We start from the raw sequence: 25861 nt of genomic DNA on the forward strand, positions 1-25861 counted from the left end.
GAAGTGTCAGGATGTTTTGGAAATATGTATGAATTTTCTTACATACTTGAAATTGTATATAAGGAATAAAAACAAATTCAGTATGTTTACTGTACAAACAAACAACAGACACCAATTGTGTCAGTTACATTGCTTAATTCATTTTTACTGAGAGAAAAATTTGATTAATTGATTATTCAGTGGTTGTTTAAACGTCCAGTGGCAAAAGTTTCATGCATATTCAGGACGAAAAGTCCTTTTAGAAGTATATAATGAAGTATTTGGTATAACAAATGTTTAAATTTTCTAATTATTTGGCAAATGTCATTTTCTTAGCTAGTTCTAATTAATTTGTACGAATCAAATTTTCTGACAAAACAATATCTTTTGCTCTAAATTAACATATACGATTCTGATAACAATGGATAATATACGGAACATTGTAACGTACATAAAAAAAGAGATTATGATTGTTTAATCAGTTGTTTCTTCAGGTCGCTCAAATCAGTCGGATCACTGATTTTCGGCAATATCAAGGAAAACCCGACACGTTCTAAATAATGTTCAACTACTCATTTTTTTGTGAAATCAACCTAATATGTCCTGTTGATAAGTATATATGTACAGAACTACACAAAATTGCAGTGCATGTTAACATAACTTGAAGAATCAAATAATTTCTGCTATGCTTGTAGTTAATACGAAAACAGCTTACTATTTTTTTTTAGATATATACATATAAACCGTCAAAGTGAAAAATTATATAACATGAAAATAAAAATACATAGATCATTCATTTATTGCACTCAATTATACCAATCATGTAGTTGAAATAATTTCTAGAACCAGTCACTGTCTATCGGACATTGTATGCATAAAAATCAAATTTAGATTTTTAACTGTATGAAATAAAATTAGTTTATGGTTTCGCGGAACACAATGTCTCGCCTTCGTTTGCGGTAAACTTGAACTTTCAGGCTGAACTTTAATCAAGACACTATTATTTTATTGGTAGGAGCTTCTGTCTAAGTTCAGAAATATTTCCGGTGCCTATAAAATAGCCGACTTTAATTTAGTCATTTGAATCTGAGCTGGCAAAATAGCATATTATCTATTATGCTGGTATCGGCAAAACAGCTACAAGTATTGCCTTTAATTACAATGCATATAAATTTTAAATACTATTCTAAATATAACAGCTTTGAGAATCGTGTAAAAAGCGTTCGTTGTTCATTCGTCAATGAATCATTCAACGTGCGTGTATCGTGCGTGCATGTATCGTGTATCGTGCGTGTATCGTGTATTTATCATTCATCGTGCATCGTGCGTGTATCGTACGTTCATCATTCATCATTCATTTTGCGTTAATCCTCCGCGTAACGCTCATCGCTCATCGTGCGTGTATCGTGCATGTACCGTGCGTGTATCGTGTATCGTGCATGTACCGTGCGTGTATCGTGCATTCACCGTGCATGAATTGTGGTGTCGTCAGTTTGAATTTTTAGAAGGTCTGTACCAATATAAAATTCGATACAGTTTTGATCCTGAATTTACAAGTTCATGAAAATGTGCATATAGGCTATTTTTACCTGATTAAATCAAATATGTTATAAAAAATATACCTTCATGTGCTACTTTTTGAGTAAAATGAGGTCGAAATTTTGTATATTTGCTCAAAATTCAGATTTTCGGCCGTATTTTCTTTTTCGAAAGAAAGACATAACTTTTTTGTTATAAAAGATAAACACAAACTGTTTTTTGTTTAATAATCTAAAGAAGCATCATCCCATTGGCAATTTTAACTTTATATTAATAGCGGCAATATTTACGGACGGTACGGGTCACGTATAGATTTTGATTGGTTGCATTATAATGAGGCTGAGATACAGCAACAGCTATTATGTAACCCAAATAATTCAGTCGTTATATTTCGCTGATCTACGAAGGCTCGTGTGGGAGAAAATCGGACACGGAAAGGGCTTGAATTGTTCGAGTTACAGCTTTTGAGATAAAGAATTGCAGACTTTTCTCGTCCAGGATAAGATATCAAATGCCTGAAAATGATAACTCCGTGTATTTCAGTTCCGATCAACTGTCATTAATTCATGTTCGTTTTATTATGCATACATTTCACAGATAAATTCAATATTGAAATATCAATGTTTAATTGTATTGCTTGACCCTAATGGGTGTAATTTTGCAATAAAGATTAATTATTATTATTACGTGTTTAATTGCTTTGTTACTCTGCAATTTGCACGATTTGCTTTGCTAAACAATTTTCCTATACAATGTTACAAACATGCATTATCTGTATTTAATACTTCTGACAATATAACATAACGGTACACAAATTGCACCGAGTACCCAAATTGTACCTATTTTGCAAAAATAGCAGCGGACATCTAAACAAGATTTCCTAGAGACTACACAATTTGTATTTTTCCGACGAAGTCGGTATAGTTTCGGTTTGTGCACTTTGAACTTAAGGACGCTTCACTATGGCAACAGACTACGCATGCTCGAAAATCCTTTCTGTGATTGGACAAAATGCTGTCATGGTTGGTGATTTGGTTGTGTTTGAAAAAAACGTCTCGAAAATTATATCGTGATGGAAAACAAGTGAAAAACTATAAATATTTGAACTAGATCTTACAAAGATTTATATTTTTATTAAAACAATTGGTTCTCCAATAGCTCTTTGCATCCATGACAGCTGTTTATTCGGGACTATTATATAATTTTTAATGTAAACTTTTTTGTACGAACGTACATGACTTTTAGAACGCACCTACGCATGTGAGATTTCTGCAGGGTTTAGGTGAATGTAAACAGAAAGATGCTACTAATTATACTACCAATAGTTTCTAGCTTTGTTAACCATGAATTAAGTTTAATGTAAACAGTAGAAAATGTCTATTTGTTTCTTTTTATTTGCACTAGATTTTTCGACAAATAAAAATTTTAGTTGTCATCACAATATTCTTATATATTATTGCCTTTCTAATATAACCAGACTTAGTAAAGAATTTCTTGTAGTAACATTCAGATGGAGATTTTACTAATGAGGTCCTGTGTCATTAAGTCATTGTGCTTCTGAAGGTTATCGAAATTATAGTTTTAAACATATACTCAAATTTAAATACGTCGGATATCTTTTTTAAAGATAGTTCTTGTTATTATTTGATACTATGCACATCTTTCAACAAAGGTAAAAATATTTAGATATGCCCAAAACGTTCACAGTATTTATGAGGGGGATAGGACCTTTATCGGGACTCCGGGATCGGCAATTTTAAGCTCGGGATTCCAGGATTGACTCTTTCGGGATCCGGGAATCCTTTTTTTCGGATTTCGGGACGTCGGGATTTACTTTATTAAAATTCGGGACCTCGGGATTCCGTTTTTGTAAGTCCGGGAATCCGGGATCAGGACCCCTCATATCCCCCCTCATTTATCAATAGATGAAGTGTTTACTGAAAAAGCAAAATGTACTGAAACGTCGCCATGCGACGTCATCAAAACGTCATCTTTTTAAAATGATCAAATACAATATGTTACAAGTATTTATTTAAAAAAAAAATGAAGAGTAAGCATGGACTAATATCCAATTGCTCAAAATATTTAAAGAAATTAAACAAAAGCTCTGTTATTAGACTTTTGATGATGCGAATTTAAGCATGGAGGCAATTTGGGTACTCCTCATTTTAAAATCATTGATGGTTTGAAGGTCCGTTTAGACCAATTTTTCTATGATTCCAGATGGATTAAAAATCAAATTGGTATACCTATATAAAAAAGAAGGATACGGCTACAAAACAAACACAGAAATGACATTTTTGTCTTTATTATAAAAAAAACGTAGAGTGGGGTGCCCATTTTCGCCACATCTTTCCATGCTTTCTACAGTTTATGGTCAGGTCTAAATTTTTTTGAAGTATACTGATATTTCTATATGAAGATAACTTTAAATGCAAAATATTCTTAAATGACCATGACTGCACTTTTGATCATTTAATAGTCCCATTACTTACACCAGGTGTAAAAAAGGGGGTCAATATTCCTTGACTCTCCAATACCTTTAATTCTGTGGGCATTAAAACTGCTTTTCTTCAAGGAGAGAAAATGCAAAGAGAAGTCTACTTGAGACCTCCTAAAGAAGTTGAAGCAACTTGTTAAGTCTGGCGCCTTAGCAAATGTGTATATGGTCTTGTTGATGCATCCTTAAAGTGGTATGAAAAAGTTAAAGCAACATTGCTAGATTGTGGAGGAACAGTGTCCAAAATTGATTCAGCAGTTTTTTATTGGTATAATGAAAAAGGTTTGACTGGTGTCCTAGCAGTTCATGTAGATGACTTTCTTTGGGCAGGATCCAGTTCCTTTGAGAAAAGTGTTGTGTCCAGAATTAGGGATATGTTCAAGGTAGGGAAAGAATCCTGTGAGTCTTTCAAATATTTAGGTCTTGACCTCAGCCAAGAAAATGAAACTATTGTTCACAGCCAGCAAGACTATGTCAGAATGTTGAAGACTGTTTTAATAGATAAAGACAGAGTTAAAACATCTCCTCTTTCATCATCAGAACAGACACTATTGAGGTAAAAAATAGGACAATTATTATGGTTAGCAAGACAAACACGTCCAGACATTGCGTTTGATGTTGCTGCTATTTCTTCAAAAATTAAGTCTAGCACTATTTAAGATCTAAAGGAAGTCAATAAAATAATTAGGAAGGTGCAAAACGATCCCATTTCACTGCAATTCCAGAATCTTGGACATAATGTGAAATTTATTTTGTTCAGTGATGCATCATTTGGAAATCTTCCAGATGGTGAAAGTCAGGGTGGTTATGTTGTGTTTTTTATGGGCGATGATGGTAAAGTGAACCCAATCACTTGGCAGTCTAAGAAATTAAGAAGGGTTGTACGTAGTACTTTGGCAAGTGAAGCTTTGGCCTTAGCTGATGGTGTGGACTGTGTTATATCTTTAGCAGCTCTGTTTAAGGAATTAATGCATAATGAGAACGATTTGATGCATACTCCAGTAGATTGTTTCGTTGACAACAAAGACCTTTATCATGCAATATACTCTGATAAACCTGTTGGAGAAAAGAGATTGATGGTGGAGATCAATGTAATAAAGCAATTGCTTCAAGGTGGAGAGCTTAAAGAAGTTAAATGGATTCAGACTAATGAACAAATCGCCAATGTTCTTACAAAGCATGGTGCTTCTGGACAAGACATCTTACGTTGTTTTGAAAAAGGACTTTTGAATTCAAGCCTTTTGTAATTAGTGCAACTGACAATAAAAAAAGGAGAAGAAAGATCAGATAAATACTCGATACTATGACATTTTAATTGCCTTCATTTTCATTTTTATTTGGACATTAACATTCTAGTGAAAAGAGAAAAGGATTAGATTGTTAACTACTGTGTTTTCTATTTTGTTTATATTATTTTCAGGTACATGTTACTTGGTGGGTTTAGTTTATAGTTTAGTAAAGATATTAGAATAGATAATAGAATTATATTGAAGCCATAAAAAGCCAATCAACACCTTGGATTTTTTACTTAACCCATTGTAAAAATTGTGGAAAGTCTTTTAAGTAGTAGAACAAACAAGAAAAAAATCAGCAAAACTGATCTTGATATTGAAAGTTTATGTTCCTGTAGTCCAAAATGAAATTTTCAATTATTTTCTATCAAAGTCATACATTACAGTCAGTTTAAATTGAGCTGTGAAATTTGTAATATAAGTCACATTATGCTCAGATAGGATGTTTCTGACTTCAAATTGACTAAGGATTAAGAATAAAGCAAAGCAAAGATTTCTGAGCAACTTTTTTGGCTCTTTAGGTGTCAGACCACCAATAACTCCCTCCAATTTAGAACGTATGTAAAAGTAGTCCTACTTTGACACAAAATAGTGCTTTTGATGGCATTGTTTACTTAAACTAACCAATAAATTTGCAGAAATGAAACTTTTGGTGAAAGGGAAATATATTTAGACTATTTTGAGCCAAAATTCACTTGCCTATGAGTTTGCATTAAAAATTCAGGATTAATGCGCTACATAGTACACTAATTTAAGATTTCCAGAAAACCGGGAGTTATTTTGGTAGTACCTGTCTTTTCAAGTTTAGAAATTTGTTACAAAACTTTAAACATTAGTTGAAAATTGGCATGTAGAAAGTTGATACATGTACAATTCAGGATATACCTGGTTTTCTTGAAGTTAAACTTAAGGTAAAATATTTAGAAAGCTGTGAAAATTGCAAAATTTGGTTGAACAGATAGGGATTTTTAATTGGTGGTCTGACACCTTAAGCTTGAAAACGTGTTTGTTTGAAAAAAATCATCTGAAAAGTTAGATTAAAGGGTGCTTGAAATTTCCGGATGTTTTGTCATTGGGGGACACATATTCGCCGTTTTTGCACATCCATTTAAAACCAAATAACCGCAGCTTTTAACCATTTTTATCAAATCAATTGCATTATAGATGAATAGCAGACTTTTCAAAGGTGTAAAGAATTCAAAATTAGGGCATTCAGTCAAATATTTACTTAGAAATACTTCTTTGAAATCATATTTTTTATTCAGGAAATTGTCCGAAAATCGTTGTCCGTTTTTCGGTCATTTTCGGTAGGAGCCGCACTTTTGTTTCAGTTTAAAAAAATATCATATTTGTTATAAAAATATAATTTACCGGTACATTTCTTCCATTTCAGCCATCCTTTGAAGTTTTTACACCTCAAAATCCTAAAACGGCGAAATTGTGTCCCCGGCGAAAATGAGCCCCCAAATTTAGTTAAAAAAACCGGTCTCACTAATTAGCGACAACAAGAATTTTAGCGACAACAAGCGTCAACAAAAATCATTTTAGCGACAACAAGCGACAAGAAACTATTTAGCGACAAGAAAACATATTTTTTTTAATTAAAATTAATTAGTGCAATGAATATTAAAAGAATATGCAAAAGAAAATAATTTTAGCGACAAGAAAGTTAAAATTGATAGAAAAAAATGAAACATTATTTACATATTTATTTTATCATCTATAATGTATTACAGCCAGTATTACGTTTAATTATTGTATTATGATATTACCATTCCTTGTGTTTTAGAACACATTATTTATCTTATAATTTGGGATTTACTTTATTTAAATTCGGGATTTCGGGATTTCGTGTTTTTAAGCCCGGGATTTCGGGATCAGGACCCCTCCTATCCCCCCTTATCTCTTTCTTCTTCACAAATGTTAATTTCTTCATCTACCAATAGACTAATATCAACTTCACAATATCTTTCTTCCTCACAAATGTTTCATTTCTTCGTCTATCTATATAATAAAACATTTTAATAAGACATATCAGCTCGTAAATTAAAAAAACCCACATTACATTCAAATTTCTTTATATCTAATAAAAAAAAATGTTTTCTTGTCGCTAAATAGTCTTCTTGTCGCTTGTTGTCGCTAAAATAAGTCATGTTGTCGCTGAATGAATGAATGATCTTTATTCTCATAAACCAAATACATAGTTACAGAGATATTACAATAATATATATATAACATATATAAGATATAGCATGTGTGAAATACAAAATTAATATGATAAATATTTACACAAATGATAAATAAACATATAGTTGTATTAACCAGGACGATAGACTTTCACAGAAATAGATTTAATAAATCTACAAAGTTTCTCAAGTTCAACAATATTTTGGGTTGAACATACTTGTTTTAATTTGATAACATTTATATTTTTAATACAATAATGAGGTAAGTATTTGCATCTTTCATCTTTGAAATAATTACAAGACATGATATAATGGTATTCATCACCAATGTCAGCTGAGCCACAAAGGTGACACAATCTTTCAGATCTTGGTATGTTGCGCCACCTTCCCGTCTCAATGGGCAAACGGTTATTCCCACATCTAAATTTACATAAGGTTATTAATAAATTAAATGGAAGAACTGATAAATAGTGTTCAAATTTAAAAACATTTTTGTACAATATATAACACAGCCCCTTGGGCGAAGTGTTCATTTCTGTTGACCATTCTTGAATGAACTGATCTCTTAATCTTTGCTGAACACTCAATACAACCCAACGTTTCTCAAATAAGTTGTGACTTTGCCATATATTTGACATTCCACAGTCATCAAAAATTTTCTTTATATATAATATCCATTTACTATCATAACCATAGTTATTAAAATTTACATATAACAGCTTATATAATAAACATGATATTTTGCTCTCTTTTCCTTCTTGTAAACGACACCAGAAATTAATCATACGTGACTTGACGGTAACAGAAATGGGACATCTTCCCAATTCCCCATAGACCATAAAATTGGGGGTCGAATTTTTTAACCTCAATATATGTTTGCAAAAACGCAAATGAACTCTCTCAAGAATATCTAAATTTTCGAATCCCCATATCTCACACCCATAAGTTAGTATAGGAACAATAGCCTTATCAAACATATCGAGTTGGCACTCGATCGACAAGTTATTTAATCTGGATTTTTTTATCACAGCATACATTGCTTTAATCGCCTGGTCACGAAGATATTTTCTGGTGGAAAGAAATGAGCCACTTCTAGAAAATACAATACCAAGATATTTATAACTACTGACTATCTCAATTTCATTTCCATCTATATTAAATAATAAGTTTCTAGGTATTCTACCTTTTGAGAATATCATAACTTTCGTTTTATTTATATTACTTTTCAATTTCCATTGTTTGCAATACTCTGAAAATTTGTCCAACATACATTGTAAATCATGGCTAGATTCAGAAAGTAGTATTGTGTCATCAGCATACAATAACAGAAAAAATTTAAAATATACAAAAAGTTCATTTTCAATATCTTTTGTTACAGACTGTATTCCTTCAATATTAGACTTTTCTAAAAATTCTTGTAAATCATTTAGATACAGGGAGAAAAGCAAAGGAGAAAGGTTTTCCCCTTGTCTAACTCCTGTTTCACAAGCAAAAATATCAGAAACTTCTGAATTATGAACAATTTTAGATTTGACATCATCATACATATTTTTAATAATTCTTAGAAATTTTCCGTTCACATGGTTTAATATCAGTTTAAAAAATAATGAGTTTCGATGGATAAAATCAAAAGCTTTTTCGAAGTCGACAAATACACAAAATAATTTCTTCTTTTTCACCCGCAATAATTCAAATAAAGCATGTAATGAAAAAACATGATCTGTTGTGGAATAACCTTGCCGGAAACCTGCTTGGTTTTCGTTTAAGATGTTATAATTTTCAATAAAATCCCCAAGTCTGTCGTTAAGAATTGAAGTGAAAACTTTCCCAAGACAAGACAAAAGTGTAATCGGTCTATAATTTTTGGCGTCTAATTTACTCCCCTTGTTTTTGAAAATAGGTATTACATTTCCAATAAGCCAAGCCTCAGGCAAGATTCCCGTATCAAATACAATATTAAATAAATATACATAAATATCAACCATACAATCAAGAGAAGAAGCAATATATTCATTAATTACTTGGTCTTCACCCGGTGATTTATTATTTTTAGCTTTTTTTACAGCTTTCAAAATTTCCTCCCGGGTTATTGGACAATTCAAATTTTCATTTACTGTATCAGAATTTACATCGTTTTCTATCAAAAACTCATTTTCGAACTTATTTTTGTTTAAGTCCTTGAAAAAATCAAATAAATTTTGCAGTGAAATATTGCTTTTCTCTCTTTTTCTACCTCTATTGAACAATTTCCAAAATTCTTTGGGATATTTTGTTTTCAATCCCTTCATCTTTTTACTCATTTCAGTATTATGATTCTTGATATTAACATCCATAACTTTTTTATAATGCAATTCACTTTGTCTAAGTCGTTCTTTAAAAATGTTCGACCCATGATGTTTGTATAACCTCTGAGATTTTCTAAATTCTCGTTGCGCTTTTTTACAATCTTTATTGTACCAGTCTTTACTAAACTGGTTCTTTGAGCACTTAAACATAGTTTTATTAAATGTCGAAGTTCCGAATGTTGCCTTGGCAGATTCGGTTAAAGTATCACAAATATCAGTAACAATGTTATTCATATCATATTTAGTAACATTATTTACATCATTTACATATGCAGACAATCTATTACATATATCATCAACCTTATTTCTATCTATATTGTTCTTATACTCATTACATTTTTCATTTTTCCATTTATTTACTCTTTCGTCACCACAACAAAGTGTTTCTGTTAACAATTTGTCTTGTATGTCATTATTTGTATACAATTGAAGAGACAAAGGAGAGTGTACATCTGAAAATAGTTTACAAAAATTTAACACTTCAAGTTTACAAATGTTGTATAAAAAATGAGTAGAACTCAACGCATAGTCAATAACGCTAGAATTTCTACTAGTTGGACTACCTGTTTTGTTTTCTTCCAGTCTACCGTTAAGAATAAACATTCTGTTATTTTTACAAAAATCAATAAATTTTCTTCCATACCCATTTACTACAGTATCTATACTATTTCTCAGTCTTGGTATACCAAGTTCATCTAAAACATCAACATCACTTAATTCATTATAATCTGTGAAATTATTTTCAAAAGAACTATCTTTATCAATATTATAAAAATCAGACAAATTTCCCGTGCGACTATTAAAATCACCAAGCATAGTAATATAGTTTGTTTTACTACAAAAATTTTGTAATTCAAATTCAATTTCAGTAAATGCATCTTCTGATGTATATGAAGTATTTATCGGTGGGATATATATAATTCCAAAAATAGCATCTTTTGGTAAATCTAAAACTTTTTTGTCTATACTAAACCAAAGTACAAATTGGCAGTCTGACTGAATATATTTAATATACTTGTCTAAGTATTTTTTAAAACCCAAAGCAATACCACCCGATTTGTGATTTGCTAGCTTCTTTCTGTTTTTATAATGAAAAATGAAATTATCACAATCTATTTCGTCTACATCATCTAGTTTTGTTTCTGTTAAACATACAATATCATGGTTATCTAATAATGACTTAAATTCAGGATACAAAAGTTTTGTTTTTATACCACATACATTTAATGAAAGGATTTCAATAGTTTTGTTGTGAACATCAATACATGTATCTTTATTTACAGGTAATGAACAAGAAGAGTGAAGGTCGCTAGTTTGTTTACACTGGTCATTTCTAACGGTACTTTTAAATCCTCCACGGTATTCCTAGTTCTGTCCTTTTCGGGGTCCTCTACGGGGTTGTGAAAATTTCGACTGGTTGAATTCTCTCGGTCGAGCTCCTTGTTCGTTGTATTGGTGGCGTGAACGTGTCTGTCTATCGTTAGTGTCCATTTCTTTAGTGGTGTCTTTTGGTGTAAATTCGTTCCCTTCAATAAATAAGCGGTCCCTCTTGAAGAAAGCTTTTTTCCTTTGACGACGTGCCTCTTGAAAGTGGGGCCACAGTGCCTTCCTACGGTCGTTTATCTCCTTCGGAAACTGTTCGTTTATGCCGTATTTTGTGTCTTTTAATTCTCTAGCTGCTTTCCGTACGAGTTCTCGTTGCTTGAAATTTACAAATCTACATACTATTGGTTTAGTAACAAATTTAATAGAACCGTCAGGATTTTTTTCGGTGAATTTTTTACCGAAACGATGAGCTCGATGAAATTTTGGTAATGATTCCATTTTTAATTCCACTGTCATAAAATTTTCGATAATTTTCTCTGTTTCCTCCGACTGTTCAGACTCGTCATACATTGGGATACCCGTAAAAATCAAATTCTCCCTCATCGACCTAGTTTGGAGATCTAGTTGTCTTTCGTTGAGATCTTCGAAATCTGTTCGTAGTTTATCAATAGTTTTGGTTGCTTCTTCGTTTTCAGAGCGGATCTCTGTCAGGTTTTTTTTTACTTCTCGGACATCCTTTTTGTTATTTTCGAATTCTGCATTGATAAAGTTCAAACCTTTTTCAACCTCGTCGACTCGTTTATTGATACTCTCGATACCTTTAACCATACTGTTGACCGTTTTATCAAATTTGTTAAGTTTTTCGGTAAGTTTGTCAATGTTTGATATTTTCTCACATATCATGTCTACTTTTTGGGTTAAAAGATCAATTTTCCCTCCGTTATCTATGAAAGCTGGGTTCATATTCGAGTGCATCATTGGCTGCATGTAAGTATTTTGAGGGGTACCAGGAAAAAAACCTAGGGTTGATGGTGTTGGCGAGGTTTGCAAGAAGTTTGGATTCTGAATGTTATGGAATTGCTGATAATTTCTATTATGTTCGACCATTGGAGATTCGTGAACAGGAGTACTTTGTATCGACATGTTTGACACAGGTTTAATTGGATTGTCAGTAGATTTAAGATTCTTACTTTTGTTTACACTTTTGGTTACACTATTACTATCAGTGTGAGTACTATTCGATTTCCTTTTATTTGGTTTCTCACCACTTGTGTTCTGTCCGTTTGATTTATTCCTTTTCCTTTTTGGTTTATCACTTTTCTTTGGATTCATAAAGACTGTCTATTTATTTTCCACCAGAATGAATTAAATGTTTTTGTCAAAACCACATATAAACACATCATAATCCATTTTGAAATTCAAAATTTGAGGAGCGAAAAAATAGTCGACATTTTATTTCACACATGCGCTTGTTGACGCTTGTTGTCGCTTGTTGTCGCTAATTAGTGAGACCCAAAAAAACTGTCAAATTAGGTGCAATTTGGGTACCGTCACGTTAGGCACACCTCCAGAAAGGCAGAATCGTGACTAAATTTATAATTGTTTTAATTTTCAACAAGATTTTTTTTTAAAGCATGGGTGTGTTACGCGCACCAAAGTACATCCATTTTATAATCAATATCCAAAAAAAACCCATTTCCAATACTGATTTAACAACCACATGCACACATAATATAACCTTTATAAATTAGTGTCGAGCGAAGCAGTTCATAGCTTTTTAGAAAGCTAAAACTTGTTTATATATAATTTTCAGAATCAAGAACGCGCTTTTGTTCACAGAGTTTAGACACACAGTGCAGACAAACAATAAGATACAGAAATGAATATGCGGCAAAATCGATATTCCCGATTTCTAACATACTGACGAACTTATTAACTGATGATGTCTTCTCTAGAAATGGAACAGTTAAACAGAATGAAAGCAAGATTCGAGGCATTACGTGCAGAGGTACCTCTACTCTAGTCAATCTGCTAAGCAAGCTAATATGAGGCAGGCATTACCTGTAAATGGGGACGAAGTCTATGATTTTTTGCATGAGGGGTTCATGCTTATATACTGGCGAGTTTTGGATGTGTCTATGGGCCACTCCATATCTCTCGGCCGGAATTCAGAATAAAATTCTCGGAACGTGTCTAAAGTTTTTTGGTCATTTATACAGGTCTTCACAGGTTGTTATCTACGTTTTGATATGAATCTGGGTCCGTCCGTAGTATTTTTAAATGTAAAACAACTGAAGACTAAACTATTTGTATGTAATGGTATATGTTGAAGTCTGTTTAAATTCACCGAATATTTATTTATTATGTATTACGTGTTGCTGCTTCTGGGAAATAAGTGTCTCGAAATTTCAGCACTACATTGTATTTTTAAAACTTGTCAAAACACACTGAGATCAAAGAAGCCAAGCTGCGAAAATTTGTACATCAGTGTTTTTACCCACCCAAGCTGACTATTTTATTTGAGAAAAATGTTATTTTCGTTATTAATCACTCAAAGACAATTCATATAACAATCAGTGATATCAAAGATTTCAAATTATGCCTAATCAGCAATTAAAATTCAATCAACAGTAATTAAAAGTAATAAAAAAATAAAGTGTAACAATGCAGCCACGAATTTTATTTAATTAATATTCTGTATTCAGCTTTTAATAGATAAACATAAATTTTAATATAAATATATATGTAACATATACATACTATTAATGAGATTAGGGCGAACGAACTCAGGGCGAACGGAACACCAGGGCGAACAAAGTCAGTGCGAACGAACCTAGGGCGAACATGTAATCAGGGCGAACGATCCCGATACCTTTTGATATGGTCCCTTGATGACCCTTGACGACGCAGTTATATTTATTTTAAAACGACCGCTGTACACTGTATGTGTCTGGGTCAATTATAACGTGGTAGTGTCTGTTGTCTCGATAACATGTAAACTATTATAGCTAATTATGTTTGAAGATTTAACCACGGGATACTGTGTATTTCATCATAGACTTACGGGAGAGTGCATTCTGGTTAAAATATTAATATTAGATGGGAAAACAGGAAGATAATATTCTTATCAAAAGTATTTATTTCAATCGGAATCAAAGAAATATATTCAAATTATATACTGTATTTATGTTTCTAAAGAAACTAACAATGATTGAAATCAGAATATTTTCACAGTTGAAATTAAGAAATGAAGTATTTTATATATGACGAGATACTCTGCTTTGGCATTTTTGAATATTCATTTGTAAAGGAAACATAAAAATTAAATCTAAATAAATTCTTACATCCTACAAAAAAAATTGTTTATAAACAAAAAACCTTAGAAAAAAACTCACTAAATTAAGAATAAGTGCACACTCATTAGCATTAAAAAATGGGAGGTATGCAAGACCAAAAATACCATCTAATGAGAGATTTTGTAAATTTTGCATAGAAAAAAATTGAAAATGAGATTCATTTCTTGATTGAATGTCTGCAATATAAAAACATTAGATCTAAATATAAAATTAATGATATTAGTTCAAATAATTTGGATGAAAATTTTACCAAAATGTTAATTCCTATGTCATTATGTCTGAAAAGGAATTAAAATCTATTTGTATGTATATTGATGAAGCTCTTGATTTGAGAGACCACCATACCGTTTCATCAGATAATAATCTTTTACAGTAGTTTGTGCATATATACATTTATTACATTGGTTGCAATAAATTACATTGATTTCCCAGTTAGATAAATACGATAATTTCACATGTGAAATAAACGTGGTTATTTCACTCTCTGACGTCATACAACAATAGGCGTTGTCAAGACGTCGATAACGTCGAAACAAAACATGCGTAGGAAAACAATATAGTTCCTTACATTTTCTACATTAATTTCTTAAAAAAAAGCAATTTGACAATGTAATAAAAAGTATAACTAATCGCCGTATTTGAATATCAAAAATAACACAACTTGTGACCGAACGCCCCTATGGATTAAACTCGTGCTGCGCACTCGTTTAATCCATGCGTCATTCGGTCACGCGTTGTCTTATTTTTTGATATTCAAATACGGCGATTAGTTATACTATAAACAATGACATATATATATATAAATATCTTGTATTGTGTGTTTTAAGTAAATATATGAAAATCTATAATAATACTGAAATATAAGTCTATGGTATCAATATCAGTCTATAATGTATTTGTAGCTCATGACTTGTTACATGAATCTTTATTTCATTTATTTGTTGTTTTAATATTATAATTGTCTGTTTTTGGATCACGCCTCTATTGTGCTCTTTCCAATAAAATATTGAATATTCTTTATATTTCTACGTTAATAATTTTTATACCATTTTAGTATTTAGGTTTTATGAGTATTTTTTATTTATTTTTTTGTATTGTATACCCAACTGCGGCCAAGCTTTGCGATAGGTCGTGCGACATAATCAGACAAACAAACTTTATTAGATTAACTCTCTATAAGGAACGATCGTTTTCATTGGTCAATTCAAACCTTTGACCTCACACCTGCAAAAATAGAACACACGTACTTTAACGTTGAATGGACTGATTAATATTCACGTAGCTGGTCAAGGTCGTCTAAAGCTTCCATCGTCGTATTCGCATACATGATTCTATTAAATCACAATTCTAGCTTAATGTGCATGTGAAATTCATTTGTGTTATAATTTTCTCCAATTAATTGGTAGTAAAGTTTAAACTTTAAAATCTTAACGTTAAAATATTCAATTTAAATATCTCCTCTAAATCAAGGGACGACATCAAAAGTTTAATGTAGGATAAAAAAAAACTCAATTCACATATTTTTTTTCATTGACACACCCAAGTTGCTTATCCTGCCTTCTCTTTTACTCAATGGACTCGATGAATTAACGTTGTACTTGAAAAATGAAACTGTATACTTTACTATAAACACTTTTCATATTGTTTGCCAAGTTTTAGATATTCTTCATAGAATATTGATTTTTTTTCTGATTCCATTAACTTGAAGGAAAAAAATAAATTCCGAAATTGTAAGTAAATTCATAACATGTAACACGCTGTGTTTAGAAAAAATGGAGATGGCCAATCATGGCACAGCGGATAATTAAAATTTTATACAAACGATATAATTCATGAGGTTTTGCTATCCTCGGTTGAAAAAACGAACGTAAATTATATATTGTAAATATTTTAAAAACCGTTGGTTTTCCCGTTTGAATGGTTTTACACTAGTAATTTTGGGGCCCTTTATAGCTTGTTGTTCAGTGTGAGCCAAGGCTCCGTATTGAAGGCCTTACATTGACCTATAATGGTTTACTTTTATAAATTGTTATTTGGATGGAGAATTGTCTTATTGGCACTCACACCACATCTTCCTACATCTATGTAAATACTAGTAGAAACAAACAATATCTGTATTCATTAAATCATTTAAATGTATTTATAAAAAGGTGAGTTTCATCTTGTACATACATTTAGTCATCCTTAATTTCTTCATATTTTTTTTATCAGTTTATCATACACGTTTCGTTTTGTATTTTATTTCAAATACGAATACATACTACATATACTTTAGCGGATTGTTCAACAATGTTATGCAACTGTATTGTTACAGTTTAAATTTAAAAAATAAATATTCACCCATTCATAATCGAAAACAGTACATTTATATGTAATAAAGAAGATGTGGTATGATTGCCAATGCCACAACTCTCCACAAGAGACCACAATGACACAGAAATTAACCACTAAAGGTCACCGTACAGCTTTCAATAATGAGCAAAGCCCATACCGCATAGTCAGCTATAAAAGGCCCCGAAATGACAATGTAAAAACAAACGGGAGTTGTTCCTTATAAACTACGACATTTCTCACAAGTATTAATATTTAGTTAGTTCCAAACATGCGAAAGAAATAATCTTCACTGAATTCATTCAGGTGCACAAATGATACAATTTGTTATTTTGTTTCTTTCTTTGGGGAACAACTTCCTCCTTTTATGGTAGCTACTGTGTGTATGTTTTAGCATGAAAATAATAAAGGAGGAATGTCAGTGCAACCCATCATTAATTATTGTAAAGCAGGATCAGTATTATGAAATACTTTATAAGTGACTACGACATTGTAAGGATTATAACCTATCGTAGGTATGAAAGAAATTAAAAGTGGTTCATTTATTCATCCGTATAAAAGCGGCACATGTATTTTATTTTATCCTTATATTTCTCATCATGCCGGGTACAAGATAATTGAGTTGCTGCATGCATAAAGAACTTAGAATATCAGTATACTTTTTCGACCCCACTATTTGAAGTTAGCAAAACATTTATTTAAATCTTTTGGCCAAAGGTTTGTAAACTATACAAATCATTGTTTTTACGTTCGTAGTAACATAGTAAATTCCATTGTCGGTCACCTGTGTCAATTCACGTGCACACTGACTAGACTGACTACATTGCTGTTGTATTTAAATCTTTCGGCCAATGAAATGAGACGTTACAAGTTGTTTGTTTATGATACGCCAGAATGTTATCAATGAACTATCAAATGCTAAACTTCACTGCATATCACTGTAATATATCCATAAAACTGAAAGTAAGATAAATTTATTGAATAGTTAATTCTAAACGGTCGTGAATAAAATACTTGTGTGTTTTCAATTCATAAATCATGATTTTAAATCCTTGCAGCTCACAACAACTGTAAAAATAATTTACAAAAATCACATTAAAATTTAATTACAACCATAATGTTGATTATTCTATACTCACTGTTTAAGTATAGATTTAAAACTAGAAGTCTTTGCTTATATTTTGTATAGTAATATATTTACATAGTGGAATTTTAGAATTTATAAATTGAGTCATTCGATAAATAAAATGTCCATCTATAAATACTTGACGTTAGTGTTAATTGATATTAATATATATATTCCAAAGAATTTGAAAAAAAATACTGAGAGGAACGTTAGTTTATTATAAAATTTTGATTCAATTTTTGTTTGAATGTTTCAATAGTTTAACCTTATAGCATCTATATATTTGTACTATGTTACGGTTCTGAAAATTGTATTCATTGTGTTGAGCAACTATCCTACACGTCTAGATTCATTCACATTATAGATCACATTTCAAAAGCACACTATCGGTTTGCGTTCTCAAAAATTTCGGATAAAATGCCAATGAATCCAGAGTCAAAACATTTAATGTAGGCCGTTTGACATTCCAATTCAACTATTAGCCAAGTTAAGATATGTGATGACACAAATGCGTATTCTTTTCATGAGTATCAGTGAGATGCTTTCTATTTACTATTTCATGCGCTAAAAGACTATTTGCATGCAATACTATTAAATTCACTTGTGAAAGCTTATTTTCGTTTTAGTTATCTAAATTCAGGACACGGCAGAAAGAGCTTTACATGTGACTTTCAAGCACGGTCATCATAACTAACGGTATTCTGACCTCGACTTGTTTCTATTTTGTTTCTTTTTGAGTCACTGTACATGTCTCATTATAAACTTTGACCTTTACAAAAAGCTAAGGATTGTCTACCTAAGGAAGAACATTTTTCATTCGATCGTCACTGGTTTTATTTGTAGACTTAACTCGTGTCTGGCATACATCATTTTAATTCTGGTATCTTTTTATATCTACATACCTTTTTATATAAATTGGTTATTTTGAAAGTGTGTACAGGTATTCATAAACTTCTGAATTAAGAAATTCTTCGGCAAAACTAAGTCTCCCTGTAGAATGTTTGAGTTGATTTAAGTAAAACCAGGAAATCCTTAAGATTTGAGATGTTTTATACGACCAAAATAAGTCTCTTCATAAGAAGTCCCAATCAATTGCATGCCACAGGTTTCACCGCATACAATATCTGCCATGAGTAAGACATCTTGAAATACATTTGTACGAGTTGAAAATATAAAGTCAGTCATGTAGGAAACAAAATATAAAGATATGATAGATCAAATAAATGCATCCACAATTCCAGATTATAAAGCAAACTGAGTGCATAAATTCATTTTGCGATAGGTTTGTGTAATTTGCATAAGTCATCCGGCTAGTAGAAATTAGGATTTGCCAAGGGGTTAAAATCGGAAAAATTATGTACATTCCCAAGTAATAAATAAAATAGTCGAGCTTTAAAATAACTATTCAAATAGAAGCTGTAAATATATATACTTTCAACTGGCTTCTTCTATTCACAGTCAATTATTTCAATTCAAAATTGAACACAAATTCAGCAACGATCTTTTGATGACTCGGCAGTCAGCGGTCTTAGGTTCATCTATTACTTTTCTTTTTTTAAAGAAAGAAAGCAACTTGTTTTAAAATCAACAAATAAAAAAGAGAAACAATATTCAATGCAAACAAAGAAAAGCTGTCATCAGGTAACGTTTTTTTAATAACAAACATTTTTTTTTTAATGAAGTAGTATTAGGTAGCAATACACAGTTAGGAAAAAACCTTAAAATTGACACTCATAATTTTTAAACACCCCCTTTCCCCTCCTGTCTAACAAAGAAGGCTTTATATTTGTGTTATGCATGTATATACTTGTAGAAAGAGAATCTTCCATAGATTTGATTTCTAATGGTCATAAGGGTGAAATATAATCCCTTTTGAGTGTAACCATGGCAACAATCTGCATTTCTTAGAGACAAAATATAGCAAAAAAGGGGGGTACACATGTCACAAAAGTCTCCAAAATTTGGTCTAAAGGAAAATTTCAATGAATTACAGTGATACCTTTCCTGAATCCATAGGTTTATATCTATCAAGTGGTCCAAAAAAAATCATATGTCTTCCTGCTCGTTTTTCCATAAAATTGAATTGAAAAGATCGAGCGCAAAATCTTTGTTGATAAACACTACAATAATTTATGGACCTATGAATGGTACGGATAGGAAAATACGGACTGTCAATCATTGAAATGGCCTATAAAACATGTTAAAATCAATCTAAATGTTCATATAAACCCACTAAGAAGGCTATATTATTCTTCAATTACCTAAAAATCAATTTTATTGTACAAAAATTTTCATATTTAAAAAATTCACAGGGGCCATAATGCGAAACTAAACTTCTAACTGTGTATTGCTACCTTAAGGATTAACATTTTTTTTCCCAATTCCACTTTAAATGGATTTCTGTTTTCTACTAGTTAAAACGAGCATTTTCGCCTGCTAGTTTTGAAAATCGGTTCAGAAATAAATATTTTATGAAGGTTAGTAGTTGACACTGAAATGCAACAAAAAAGTGATTTTATGAAACATGCCATGTCAAAGTGCATTTTCTCCTTTTTTAGTCAATTTTCTAAAACTATACCTTCTAAGCCTGTCTTTCCTTGTTTAAAAACCTAAATTAACCTTAACAGTAGACAACTTTTACAAGTTAAAGCTATTTTAAAGCTCTAGAATGTCAATTTTGTTGTGTATTACCATACCAAGGCCTTGGTTAAAATTTAGTCAATCCTGAATTTATTTATAACAGCGGGGAAAAAATTGGGCTTAATTCATGCTAAATTGTGACTTTATACTTGCTAAAATAATAAATTTGATTTAGTCGCATGAAAAAATATAAAGCGTTCCCTTCTAAGGTTTCTACATAACGCGCAATCTTCTTTTCCAAGGGGTAGCCAATAAAGTATCAATTAATAACGGAACCAAGTCTATGTGTCAAAATGTCTATATTGGTTGCTAAGGACAATAAACAACAAAACTAACATACATTGTCATACTAAAGGTTGTTTCTTCCTTAGAATTGTATCTATAACCTAAATATCAATAGTTTTGTGGTATGGTTGTCTGAAAAAAAAGGCAATTATTTGCTTTGTCAAATGCCATAAGGTAGCAATACACAGTTAGGAAAAAACCTTAAAATTGACACTCATAATTTTTAAACACCCCCTTTCCCCTCCTGTCTAACAAAGAAGGCTTTATATTTGTGTTATGCATGTATATACTTGTAGAAAGAGAATCTTCCATAGATTTGATTTCTAATGGTCATAAGGGTGAAATATAATCCCTTTTGAGTGTAACCATGGCAACAATCTGCATTTCTTAGAGACATAATATAGCAAAAAAGGGGGGTACACATGTCACAAAAGTCTCCAAAATTTGGTCTAAAGGAAAATTTCAATGAATTACAGTGATACCTTTCCTGAATCCATAGGTTTATATCTATCAAGTGGTCCAAAAAAAATCATATGTCTTCCTGCTCGTTTTTCCATAAAATTGAATTGAAAAGATCGAGCGCAAAATCTTTGTTGATAAACACTACAATAATTTATGGACCTATGAACGGTACGGATAGGAAAATACGGACTGTCAATCATTGAAATGGCCTATAAAACATGTTAAAATCAATCTAAATGTTCATATAAACCCACTAAGAAGGCTATATTATTCTTCAATTACCTAAAAATCAATTTTATTGTACAAAAATTTTCATATTTAAAAAATTCACAGGGGCCATAATGCGAAACTAAACTTCTAACTGTGTATTGCTACCTTAGTTCCTTTCTAAGACTGATAAATATACATTTTATTCAAAGTCTCGTGTAAACAAGACTGAAACGGAAGTAGATTTTTTGCGCAGATCCGGAAATTCAAAAACACGACAAAAAAAATTTGAATGATTTTGAGTTCATTAGTACATTGAAAAAATTCGGGAAATTTTCCCCGATTTTTTAATTTGTATTTTTTTTTATTGAATTCGTACTGTAATAGGGGACGGGGGACGAATATGAGGCAGGCATTACCTGTAAATGGGGAAGAAGTCTGTATGAATTAATTTTTGTAACTAAAATATTTGTAAAAAAAAAGAAACGGAAATACCGTAACGTTTCTGATTTTGGTTCTGTTTTTAGGGATTTTAGTTGTGACTTTATTTAAGTTATGACGTCATATACAATGTAAACAAAGAAACGCTTTCATCAGGTAACGTTTTTTTCATATCAAGGAATTATTAAAAAATGAAATTGGTATTGCGTTCCTTCCTATTTTATACTAGACTGATAAATATATATTTTACTCAAAGTTTCATACAAACGAGACCGGAAAAGGGAAGTACATTATAGATTTCTACGCAGGTCCGGGATTTCAAAACATGACATATAAAAAATTGAACGATTTTGAGTTCATTAGTACAATGAAAAATTCGGGAAATTTTCCCAAATTATTTTTTTTTTGAATTTTCTACTGTTATTGGGGACTACGTCCCCATATAACGTTAAATTTGTTTTGTTATAAATTAGACCATTACAGGGTTCATCTTAAGATTTATGTACCCTTCTGTAGCCATTATTGTACGAATTTTTTAAACATGAATATCTAAACTACAGATATAAAGAATAATAGAGACAGGCTATTTTGAACATATACTAGGGGGAAACTTGATGCAAAACATTAATATTTACTGTTGCATTGCATTTAATAGAAAAAGAGTACTTAGTGGCAATTAAACCAAGATTTTTATAGAAAATCCACAGCCTTTAATAAAGAGATTTTTGTTATAAAATTTGAAACAAAGATTACTCACTTGCTTTTCTATGATGTGCTAGTGTTTATTTTTTTACAAAAAGCTCTAACCAACCGGTAAATTCCAAAATACCTTGTGCAGAGTAACTAAAGTCCAGGGCACCCTAAAAGGTGTACTTGATTTGGTCCATATTTTTATTTGTTCTAACCAATAACTACATTAATAAACTTGTTTAAAGGAAATTAATGCTAGCACTGCATGCAATAATCCTATATCTATCGGTCATCAAATTGCCAAATATAAAGAACGTTACAAGGATAAAGGCTGTGGATTTTCTGTAAACTTTCCATATGTTTAGCATTGAAGCAACAGAAGGGTACACAGGGGCGTAGCTAGAAAGAAACGATGTGCAAGCACTTACCGCCGAGCGGAGCGAGGTGAAAAAATTTTAGGACCCTTTTATGCAGGAAAACGGGTTTTTTTTCGGTTTTCGGTCATAGGACAGTTGAAAGAGGAGCTACATGTAGATAGGACTTATAAACACTTTATGATTGTAAAACTATTCATAAAGCTTCTGAATAAAGTAAATCATGGTTAATTGAAAACATAAACTACACATTTTTCTGATACAGAATTTACTCAAAATTGTCCAAAATCTGCTCTTCGGGTCTAGGCAGAAACGAGCTTCTCTATTTATTTGTCAATATTCACACTGAAATCTCGTTGAATATGCAGTAATGCTAGCGATGATAACCTGTCATTGTTCATTGTTGATCGTGCATTTGATTTCAACAGACGTAGTACACTGATAGATCACCACGGCAGCACTCGCGAGATGTTATAAACCAGTGTACGTGTTTGCCATCGAGCGACCTCCCAATTGAATTCGTCAAAATTACACACCAGGTCAGTTTCGTATGTCTCAGACAATGTTGAGATTTGTTCATTTGTCCTACAACACGAGGAAGCAGATACGGCACAAAGAAGCGATTTTCTGATAATACCAGACGCGACTCCACTCTCCAGTTCCATTATCATATGTTCTATAAACGTAAAATAAAATGAGACTTTCCAATACTGTTTTGGCGTGTTTGCAGGATGAGTGGCTCTGGTAGTCCGTCGAACACATCGCCGTGGCATAATTTCAACGATTTCGAAGGGTTTAAAGCTAATGCCGATTGGTACATCTCATTCCAAACAGATAAACCGTACTCTGTAAAATGTGCTCCGAAACTACATGTATTAGACTGAATATAACAAATTCAAATCGTGTAAAAGATACAAGTTACAGTGTCCGATTTTTTCATGCATGATCTCCAATAAAACTTCTATTTTAAAACCAAATGCCGATACTTAATGACATTTCATCAATCAAAAAAGTGACAACATGTGTGTTTCCTTTAAAATTTGATTTATAAATTTTTAATTTTGCACATTTTTTTTTTGCACGCCGAACCGATGTGCACGCAACTGCGTGTTGGCGTATAGGGAGCTACGCGCCTGGGTACATAATCCTTAACAAATGGTCAAAGATGGCCGTATTTTCACCTCAAAAACTACTTTGTGTACAGACTTACCTGTGCTGTTTGAAAAGTTTTAATGCCTAGCATCCACTGGATATAATAAAGTTAAATGCATTTTGTGTTTAGGAAAGATAAAATCTTTCTTGGTTTTTGATGGGCTTTGTTTAACCCCTTTCTTCAGAAGGTGCAAAAATAAACTCCTGAATTACTTTGATACTGTCCACTCACTGACTCAGATAAACTCTTTAACTCACCTATAGTTGTGATGATACCTGGTGTCCATGTCAATTAAGGACAATGAAAACAATACCAACCGGTTTTTTACCTGAGGGAGCATCTCATAGTTGTACCACAACTTAGGCAATTTTTACACCTTTTGCATTTGTTGATTGGAAAAAAAAAATGCCCATCAAAATCCAAAAGAGATTTTTATCTTTCTGAAACACAAAATGCATTCAACTTTATTATATCTAGTGGATGCTAGGCATTAAAACTTTTCCAACTTTACAGGTAAGTCTGTACTCAAGAGTAATTTTTGGCATGTAAATACAGCCATATTTGTCTGTTTGTTATGATGAACCTTAATAATTTTAAGGTTCAACACAACAAATGGACAAATATGGCAGTATTTTAACCTCTAAAACTACTCAGTGTAAAGACTTACCTGTGAAGTTTGGAAAGTTTTAAGGCCTGGCATCTACTAGATATGTAAAAGTTAAAATGCATTTTGTGCTTAAAAAAGATAAAATCGTTTTTTGAATTTGATGGGCATTTTTTTCCCTTCCTGCAGAAGATGTAAAAATAAACACCTGATTTACTTTGATACCCCTTGAACATGTTGAACTTTTGACGCATACAACAATCACTTTTTCATTGCGGCGTCAAGATATTTTGTTTTACGACGTCAAAATTTTAAGGAAACCTGTGTGATATCCAGTAATGGCGGACAAATAGCGATAAGGTGTATTGTCCATTCCAATCAAGGACAATTATTTCAAGACAAACCATTTCTAAACTTCTTACCTGAGAGGGAGCATCTCAAAGTTATATCCCAACTTAGATATAGGAAGATGTGGTGTGAGTGCCAATGAGACAACTCTCCATCCATATAACAATTTAAAAAGTAAACCATTATAGGTTAAAGTACGGCCTTCAACACGGAGCCTTGGCTCACACCGAATAACAAGCTATAAAGGGCCCCAAAATTACTAGTGTAAAACCATTCAAACGGGAAAACCAACGGTCTAATCTATATAAACAAAACGAGAAACGAGAAACACGTATACATTACATAAACAAGCGACAACTACTGTACATCAGATTCCTGACTTAGGACAGGTGCAAACATTTGCAGCGGGATTAAACGTTTTAATGGATCCAAACCTTCTCCCTTTTTCTGAAACAATAGCATAACATCACAACATAGAAAAACATACAATAAAATATCAATTGGCAGACTTAACTCAATCAAAAAATGTATGATTACACAATGAACGAATAAATTTGATCTACGATATATATCTGAATACAAATGCACAGTTAATTAAATATTAGAGACAAACATTCATGACCAAAAAGCTAACAAACAAATTCAAACACAGGACATTAGTTTATTTTTACACCTTC

General features: G+C 31.8%; 1 protein-coding gene across 1 annotated transcript in view; it reads left to right on the top strand.

The window, feature by feature from the left end:
- Positions 1-13000: 13000 nt before the first annotated feature.
- The window catches only part of LOC134721343 (coiled-coil domain-containing protein 149-B-like), a 163469-nt gene continuing 150608 nt past the window's right edge, over positions 13001-25861 (top strand). The window contains exon 1 of the mRNA XM_063584284.1: positions 13001-13175. Coding sequence (XP_063440354.1) covers positions 13107-13175 — 69 coding nt within the window. The 5' untranslated portion in view covers positions 13001-13106. The remainder of the gene's footprint in view (positions 13176-25861) is intronic.

This window comes from Mytilus trossulus, chromosome 6, assembly GCF_036588685.1.
Source record: "Mytilus trossulus isolate FHL-02 chromosome 6, PNRI_Mtr1.1.1.hap1, whole genome shotgun sequence".
NCBI classification, from domain to species: domain Eukaryota; kingdom Metazoa; phylum Mollusca; class Bivalvia; order Mytilida; family Mytilidae; genus Mytilus; species Mytilus trossulus.